This window comes from Pezoporus occidentalis, unplaced genomic scaffold, assembly GCF_034315485.1.
Source record: "Pezoporus occidentalis ecotype Australia unplaced genomic scaffold, CSIRO_AGI_Poc_V1 ctg238, whole genome shotgun sequence".
NCBI classification, from domain to species: Eukaryota; Metazoa; Chordata; class Aves; order Psittaciformes; family Psittacidae; genus Pezoporus; species Pezoporus occidentalis.
In genome coordinates this window covers 132,856-142,052 of record NW_026914264.1, presented here as the reverse complement: position 1 = coordinate 142,052, position 9,197 = coordinate 132,856, and the positions used below count along the sequence as shown (strand labels likewise).

Below are 9,197 nucleotides of genomic sequence, written 5' to 3'. Positions count from 1 at the left end.
GCAAAGGGATACTCCTTGACTCAAGCTTCAGACTTTGCTTCCACTGAGATGGATGATTTAGGTCCTCCCTAATCCAGAAAGAGTTAAAGATTCCTTTGTAGTAGGATTAAATGGACTTCCTACCAAAACAGGCAGTCACATTTGCACATTATGTTTACAAACAACTTACACTCCTGTGAGAGCACCAAGCTCATCTTCCAGACATGGTCATAGCTCTTCACAACCATACTTTCTGCTCTTAGACATGGGAATTCCTGCTTTGAGGAGAAGCCAAGCTCTAATTTCAAGTACCATTTACCATACACCCCCAAGAGCAGGCAAAAAAATTTAAAATCTCACCATGATTAGATTATGTAAAAAGTTTAATTATAAAATAAATAAGTTTGATGTGGAAACATTAAATATTAAATACAGTAATAAATATTTACACATTTACAGCTATAACTTGACAATTAATGGCATTTCTCTGCTACCAGAATTCTGCTCTGTTTATACAGAACATATTGACTCTTCCAAGAAGAAACTGAACTCAAATAATACTCTGTGCTCAAGACGGCATGGACAGTTCAAGAAACCAAGGACACTTGGGTAGAAAAGTCTGAGGTAAGTCAAGTTCTGTGCACCAGAAGGTAGAGCACAGGAGACCACTGCCTGCAGAGTATCAGTGCATGAATTTTATTCTTCAAAGAAACAGGTTCTTGGCCAAGTTCAACAGACTGGGTCTGACGGGAAGCATTTTACACTAAGTGCTGCTTAAAGCGGCAGCAAGTGTCTGGGTAACATAAGTAGCTTTCTGTTTATAACTGATGGGTCCAGGTTTAACTTGTTGGAGCAGGGACCTTTTCCTTAAGATACAGAGCTTTGGACATTGCATCCACGGTCTCAGCATCCCAAGTAGACTAATTTTAACTCGGGTTAGCACACACAAAAATGGATAGCTCCACTCACACAACAAGTCCTACCGAGTTCAGAGGGATTACTTTCTACACATACAGTAACGCAACCCAGGCGTGGCTGACACAGATCTGTCACCAACACCCTGCAAGTCAGAACTAGAGATGAAGTTCTTTGAAGCCAGTATCAACAGGGAGCACAGTGACAGCAGAATTATGTTTTTAATTTGCTGAGGTCTAGGGAGAGAAGCTATCCAGAGCTCTTCTCTTTTCCACTTTGAGAGAGGGAAGGGAATTTCCCCCCCCCCTCCATCCATTCCTGAAGGCCACAATGAGCTCTCTCCCTTTGATTTAGGGCTGCCAAAGGAGACTTGCTAACAGAAGAAAGTCCATCCATATAACAGCAGAGACCAGAGCTCCAGCACCAATGACGGGGCTCAGCAGCAGTAGTCTCCAGCAGGTCCTCTACCACGTAGTGGCAGCTCCTTCCACATAATTGTGACTAGACGTAGCAGTAACTGTCCTCCCCAATAAGCGAATCACCAGCAAGTGGCATGTTGAGATCTTCTTGCAGCAGCCTCTGTCTGGATGAATCAGGGCTTAGTGGCAACAGCTCCAGCCCACAGTGTCCAGGGGGATGTGTCAGGTAGCCAGAGGTACCCTGCAGCTTTGCAGTGGCCACATCAGAACTGTTCTGTAAGGGGCAGACCAGGCATGTTAATCACCACCCAGAACATGAGAACTTTGTGCTAGAACCATGTCAAACCTACATCTGAGGCAGGCAGGCTAAGATGTGACACTCTTCAGCTTCAAGCAAACTTTGAGCAAAATCCTCCAACTGCCACTGGACAAAGCTGGTTGAGGTTTGTAGCTGACATGCAGCAAAGCAAAACTTCTGAGCTCTGCCAGAACTTCTCAGGGCTATTCTTTATAGCTTCCTCCTTCAACTTCTAATACAACTCCTATTCAATAAGGGTCCTGGAATCTGCTGTTGGGTACATTTTTGCTCAGAGGAGACCAACTTGCTTGCTTATGGAAATCCACCAGATCTCTCCCAGAAGTGATCCACCTGGGACAAGGAGCTTTAGCACTCAGTTGAAAAACAGTATGAAACTTGACTGAGAGGCTATCTATGGTGGTTGTAGAATTAGAAGCTTTGTCTTGATCTGTAGCCTCCAAGCTCCATAAACCTCCTGATGCCTTGCAGAGAAGGTGTTAAAATGCTCAGTACTCCTCTTACATGAGGGAATGATTCACTTGGCTGCTGCACTATCTTCTATGATGGCAGTCTACCATGGCTTCTTGCACTAAGCCTGTCTGTTCAGATATTAGGGTTTTTTTTTCCTTCTTCAAGTCCACTGATGTCAGTACAGCTTCCTATCCTCACTTTTTAAGACAGCAGCCAGTTAGTTAACAGAGCTGTTGAACTTGCACAACTCAGGTGGTTTTGGGAAACCAGCAAATTGAGCCAGTCATTCACATGTAACCTACATGTTTCAAGGCAGTTCAAGCATTAAAAGGTAGCAGGAGCTTTGCCAAGCATGCAAGCAATGCTCACACAGGGAACTCCAAGCTTGGAAGGACAGAAAGGTGTTTCAAGTCAGCTTTCATACCTGTTCTTTCCTCATTTACACACCAACGTGACCATTTCTGTTTTCCTGTCGAAGTTTTTTTCTTTCTTCTTTCTCTTCATACTGAGGACACTTTTTCCGGACCCTGTGGAATTGTGGCATGTTAGAGGTCATTTTGAACACTGATATACACTTGCACCATTTACATTCATGTCCTCTGGATCCTCAAGCAACTCCAAGCAAGCCAGTTTTTAAACATCCATCATCAAGCAATACCTGACCATAAAATCAAGGAGCCCAAGTTCAGCACTGGTAGTTTTGCTGCACAGAGCCAAAGCTTCTCAGCTTCAGCCCAATCAGGCAGCAAGATGAAGAGGGTTTATTGCTGCAATGGAGCAAGGGACCAGGTGGCTTTCTGGGAGACAGATTGCCTGGTAGCTTTAGCAAATGCTTGCAGAGACCAGACTGCCTTCCTCCTCCCCACAGCAGAGCACTGTGGATTTCAAATTTCTCAAGTCCCTATTCCCTTGATGCGACTCTTGAGCACATCATAAGTACAGCTGCTTAGTAATTTTCTCCTAGTTTCTCCAGTCTTTTGTAGTGACTGCTCCAAATAGACCACCTAGCTTCTCTGGGCAAAAGTACAGATTAATGATCTGCACACCTCAGGCTTGTGAGGGTTCAGAGCACAAAATAAATACAATCCTAATCCATGGAACTCCAGAAACTAACAAAGATGATTTGCTCTTACAGCACTGGCTATCTCTCCTAGCAGCAAGGAATGGGGCAGCATTCAGAGAACAAGTGCTCATCCCCGCATTCCTCAAGTTCAGATCTAAACACAAAGCAACAGCTAAATGACAAATGCACACATTGTTTGCTGAACTGCAAAGAAAGGGCACAGCACATACCTCATCCAGCTGATGTACTTCATCAAGATCTAAAATTAGGCTCAACTGCCGAGTTTCACCTACAGTGACTCAAACTCTACCATGGTGGAGCTGCAGTGTTAGAACTGGAGCACTGCTCCAGTCATCTGGAAACACTGGAGTCAGGCTTCCTATGCTATCTAACCTCAGCACTAGTTCCTGAACACACCAGCAAGAAGCAAAGGCACAGACAGGCACAAGCTGCTGTGTACTGCTTTTTAGCAGGTGCAAAGAAGAATTTAATGTATGGCTTGAAACATGCACTCAGAGAAGCCTTTTAATTTATTCACAACAGGACCCCAGATTCCCATTAACCACCACACAACTGTCAACAGTTGCTTAGGCTGAAATGGCTGTTCCCTCCATCTTAACAGCAAGCAGTACAGTATTTGGGACCATCAGCATTTGTTTCCCCACTCACTTCCCCTCTGTTTAAGTATTTTAGCCTGGCAATCTCTGTAAAGAAACAGACAGTTGGAACACCATTTCCTTCCCCCAGATGTGCACCCAGCTGCTGAATAGCAGCCATACATGAGGCTGTTACACTACTGCTTGCTCACTTTTCCACCAGGATTAGGGAAAGCACTGCTGTCTTGCAGGCTTCTCCACAAGGATTAGGGAAGGTGCTGTTGTGTCAGCATAAACACTCCTCCCCTCCACTTTCTGCTTATGTTCTGCACCACTGTAGCTATTCCAGTTGTATCAGGAGCAGAAAGGCTCTGGTCTGAAAAAAAAAATCAAGGGTCACAAGCTGCCCCACAGCCAACAGCAAGAGAGTAAGTGAACACATTCACTTAGTAGCTTCTCAAACCTTTCTTCTACCCTCAATACCCATCCAAGTCAGGATAAGAACTCAGCCCTTTTGGATGCTTTCCACACAGGTAATTCAGATGAGCCATATGCATTTCAAGGCTATTGGACACAAATCCTGCTCATACTTAAGCTAGGCAGATACCAAACAGTGTGTGTATACAGATATATATATACTTACTGCACTATCACAATGATAAGTACAGTAATGAAGCTGATGCTTGAGAGCAGGACAGCTACCACTACCAATACAGTCTTCGAGTAGTCTGCCACATCATTCTTCCGTTGAGTCTTCATGAACTGTTCACCACAGCGCTCACCAAAAAAATCCTGATGACACCTGCAAGCAAACATTAATACAAGTTCTTATCAGCTCCAGTGCTGCCTTGAGCCAAGGACACCCACACACATTCAAACCTGACTTATCCATCTTCAGAGCTTCCCATGAATCTCAAGATGCTCGCTTCAGAGCGTGTTCATGAAATGCAGTCACTGGGCTAGCACAAGGTTTGTCAGCATTTCAACAAGTCAAGATTAGTCTGGGCGTGATGTTCCAGGAAGACACGCCTTTTCATTCTTTCAGTTTGAGTTTATGACCAACTGATGAGTTCAGTGGCTTGTTACGCATCTCAGATTCCATCATCATTTAATTTACGTGGCAGAAAGATTTTCAGTCAAAATATGGCAGGAGACGGATCCATGCCAAGTTGACAGTGATTTTGCCTCTGAGCCCTCATACGCTATGAGCTCATGCCAATCACACCTAACTCACAAGATACAAGTAACTTACTTGCAAGTAACCATCTGCAGATGTTCTAGGTAAATGCATTCACCATGGATGCAAAAGTTTTTGTATTCCATTTCACAAGGAGTCCCTTTCTTCTTGTTTTTCCCTCTGTTTTTCTTCCTTCTTGATTTGCCAGCATTCTTCTCACCACCCCTCTTTGTTGGCTTGGGCTTAACCACTGCTTCAACTGAAAAAAGGACAACATCACTCAGTCTGGGAATGCTAGATTATGTGAAAAGTGAATTACAGAATTTGGTGGGGGGTAGAGAGATGGTCACTGCAGGAGAAGCTGTCATCAGGAAGCAGGATGCAGGTCATCAGGATGCAGGCAAGTGTGCAGCAGGGCATTTCACATCCAGGAGAAAAGCAGCTAACTTAGCTCATGAAGCACAACACTGCCACCTTTAAGTCCTGTGCAATGTAGACCAAAAGCAGCCAAAAGCCACCAAAGATGAAGAGCAGAAGAGTTGAAGGCATAAAATACTTGACTGAAATTGTACAGGTTCAAGCAAAGGCTTGTAAAGAACACGAAGTTCACACTGAGCCAAGTCATCCACTAGTTTCGCATCAACCCAGATACAAGGTTAACAGCCTCCACCGCTCTAAACCCTCCATTTGCATCAGTGATGAAAGGAGTTATAAATTACTATATCATCCTGGGCATTCGCAGAGGCAAGACAGCTTGCTATCCCAGTTGGCATACTTGTTTCTCCCAAATAACCTGCAGTGCTGTCTTCAGCAGAAGACAGCTCATTTCCAGTTCTCCTGCTTTGAGAGATACAGCATACACTGAAGGAGTGAAGGCAGGATAGTCCACAAGAGTCAGGCTATTTGTTCTCCCGCTTACTGTTGCCCCTCATTATCTCAATTAAGACAAACCTCTATGAGAGTGTGGTTTCAAAATGCGGGTGACTTGGTAGCTTTTGGATTTAAGCAAGAGCAATCATTTTCCTTTTGCTGGAGAGAACAGGCTAAAGCCAGACACTGACTAAGAGGCATAGCTACTCCATGTAGCAGTCAAAGCTCAACAGCATTGTCTCAGAGCAAGGTGGTAAAACACTGGTTCTCTGGAGAAACAATCCCTTCACTGATAGCCATAAAGCAACACTATGCTATTGAGGAGTAACAGTTAACCAGGTAAGACTGAATAGGTCTTAAGAACCATTTATAACCCTTAATTTGCTCTACCGTGCTCTGCAAGCACACAATTTTTTGTAGTACAAAAATATACGGGCATACTGTATATATACTACATATACAGGCAATCACCACAATAGGATATAACTGGATCCAACTAGTTCATAACCCTGTATTTCTAGTGAAGAGAGCCTGCACAAAGAAATGAGGTGTAGCTCACTGTTGTCTAGACATCTGATCATTTTAACTTCTAGATGAACAAGCCTGGCTTGAAGTTACTTAAAAGCAAAAATGCCTTCAGCAACCAGAAGTCTGATTCAAATGGTATAAGTTATATTAATATGTAAACAAGGACACTGTTCCTGTAGTAAGGTTTCCTGTCCCAGAAGTGTGAGCTTACTCCTGACTGCTGAGGCCCCTGTTCTGTCCAGTTCAACTTGATATTTAGGCTCCCACTCCAATAATTGAGGCTGCTTCCATTCTTTCCTCTTCAAGGCTCAGCTTGTCAGTTTGATCTCCATGTCCCTGTCTGCAAGCTGGACAGGCAGGAAAGCCACCCACAGTTGAATCATAACAGCTGGAAGGCTCCACAGATAAACCTCATGCCAAGTAGAAGAGCTGGTCTACAGACCAACCACCTTTGGTAACAAGTCTAGTTTCTGGGCAGTTATACAATGCTTAAGTCACCAAGCCAGTAGTTTTACAACCCAAACTGCTCAATAGCTCTGACATTCCTGTTTACCCTGGAGGTGATCAACTCATTAAGCTTCAGCAAGGATCCACTAAGTCACTAGACTGAGCACCTGGAGCATGGACTCCCTTCACCTAGTCTCAGGGTGCTTCCAATGGCAACATTTTAGCCAGGTCCACCCTAGAAAGCAAAAGCACCTGCCTACTAACCCCTACTGAGGTTCAAATCAGTTGTAAGCACCCAGCTTGTATTACAATCACAGTTCAGCCAGAACAACAACAAAAAAAAATTCTCTCATCCCCATAGTCAGGCAGGTTATTAAGATCTCCTCAGAGCTTAATAAGTGGAAAAATCCCAATAAATTCACACAATAGCTATTAACAATGAAGTATTGCCTGAAAGGCGCTTAACAAGCTTTCCTACAGCCACTTAAGAGGTTTAAGTGTTTGCTTCCCAGGAAATTTTAGTCAACTCTATCGTGAGACAACACACACACACAAAAATATCCTTAGACCTAGAGAGACAGTCTGATACAAATTTCACTTTTAAGGCTAAACAGCATTTATAAACCGAACTGATGCTTCCATGCTAAGGAGGTGGTAGCTACCCCATCTCAGCCCTCTTGCCAGGTTTATCAAGAGAGCAGCAGCACAGCTGGCAATCGGCTAACCTGCAGCTTTCGCACACCCTTGTGGCACGCCTTCATCCCTGACAGCCTATTCTGAATGCAAATTCCAAGCAGAAGCACGCTTTTGCTCCGTACTCTACAAGCTAAGAGCAGCAGCAGCAGCCTCACAAGACAGGTAAGACAGAAAAAAGCCGGCGGTCACAGGTGGGCTCGGCCCGGCGCTGCCGAGCCCACCTCGCCCCTGGCCGCGTCCCCCTCACCTCGGATCAAGTCGTCCACAATGTACTGATGAACGGGCAGCGCCTCTTCATACTCCTCATCCTCCTCATAGTCGGGACCAGACATGGCCTCACCCTCGCGGGTTTCGGGCTCCCTCTGTCCAGGACCCCCGAGCCGCTCCGGGTCGGTGGCGTTGGGCGAGGATGCAGCGACAGGCCGGCAGGCTGTGAGGGGAAAACAGAGCCGTGGGCAGGGGTGCAAGGCGGCAGGCGACACCTCTTCCTTCATCCCACCTTCAATGTCCCCAACCGCCGCGCGACCCCTCAGCGCTCCCCTCCCTCCCATCATGCACCTGCCAGCACGGCCAGCGCGACGATCAGCGCCACTGCACGCATCGGCGACTCCCAGGCGGGCGGCGGCGGAGAGGCGGGTGGTGTCGCGGCGGGTGGTGTCGCGGCCGACCGCTCAATGGCAACAGCAGCGCACAGCGCTCCATAAGGAGCCACCCGCCGCCGCCGCCCGCTTTATAGGCGGCCGCCGCTCGCGCGCCGGGACGTGGAGAGACGTAAGCAGGGGCGGGGCGGGGCGGAGTGGTAGGTGAGGGTGGTGCATGCGCACCTGGCGCCGTTCGCAGCGCGGCGGGATATGGTTTGTCCCGTCACATCCCATTGTGTTCCGTCCCGTCATGGCGGGGAGAGCTCCTGGCACACCCAGGTCGTCGAGTTGCTCTTTGCTGTGCGCCGCTCATCCGGGAGGAACGGGAGAGAAAGGGCAGAGATTGTTCCCAGAAATAAATCCGGTGATGGGTCTTGGTATCTGGCTTTGCTTGAGAGGCACATGAGTAACAGCTGAGCAACAAGTGGAGACAAGGGTGGGCAGGCGGCTGGGTGGGGGAAATCACGGAATCACAGACTGGTTTGGGTTGTAAAGGACCTTAAGATAATTCAGTTCCAACCCCCTGCCATGCGCAGGGATGCCTCACACTAGACCCATGTTGTCCAAGACTCTGTCCAACCCGGCCTTGAACACTGCCAGGGATGGAGCATTCACCACTTCTCTGGGCAATCCATTCCAGTGCCTCACCACCCTCACAGTAAAGAAATTCTTCCTTAGATCTAACCTGAACTTCCTCTGTTTAAACCCATTACCCCTTGTCCTGTTGCTCCAGACCCTGATGAAAAGTCCCTCTCTGGCATCCTTGCAGGCCCCCTTCAGATACTGGAAGGCTGCTATGAGGTCTCCACGCAGCTTCTCTTCTCCAGGCTGAACAGCCCCGACTTTCTCAGCCTGCCTTTATACAGGAGGTGCTCCAGCCCCTGATCATCCTCGTGGCCTCCTGTGGACTTGCTCCAACAGTTCCATGTCCCTCTTATGTTGACACCAGAACTGCACACAGTGCTCCAAATGGGGTCTCACAAGAGCAGAGCAGAGGGGCAGGATCATCCCTTTCAACCTGCTCCCTGGGGCGCTTGGGCTCACTGTTGCTGCAGCAGCAGTGCAAAGGGTGCCTGACCACAGGTGCCTCTCCTGGG

At 47.0% G+C, this 9,197-nt stretch overlaps 1 protein-coding gene across 1 annotated transcript; it reads right to left on the bottom strand.

Moving 5' to 3' along the window:
- Positions 1–344: 344 nt before the first annotated feature.
- Positions 345–8,118, bottom strand: AREG (amphiregulin). Its single transcript, XM_062622002.1, has 6 exons — positions 8,018–8,118; positions 7,707–7,889; positions 4,994–5,177; positions 4,385–4,543; positions 2,507–2,609; positions 345–1,587 (listed from the first exon to the last, which is right to left on the bottom strand). Exons 1-5 carry the CDS (start codon positions 8,058–8,060, stop codon positions 2,522–2,524), a joined length of 657 nt encoding a protein of 218 aa, XP_062477986.1. The 5' UTR covers positions 8,061–8,118; the 3' UTR covers positions 345–1,587; positions 2,507–2,521.
- Positions 8,119–9,197: the final 1,079 nt, after the last annotated feature.

Excerpts from the sequence above, each read along its gene's own strand:
- AREG (XM_062622002.1), bottom strand. The coding sequence starts at position 8,060 with ATGCGTGCAGTGGCGCTGATCGTCGCGCTGGCCGTGCTGGCAG. Across the intron at positions 7,890-8,017 it reads CGCGCTGGCCGTGCTGGCAG|CCTGCCGGCCTGTCGCTGCA; the intron begins GTGCATGATGGG and ends TTCCCCTCACAG. Across the intron at positions 2,610-4,384 it reads CTTATCATTGTGATAGTGCA|GGTCCGGAAAAAGTGTCCTC; the intron begins GTAAGTATATAT and ends ACAATTCCACAG.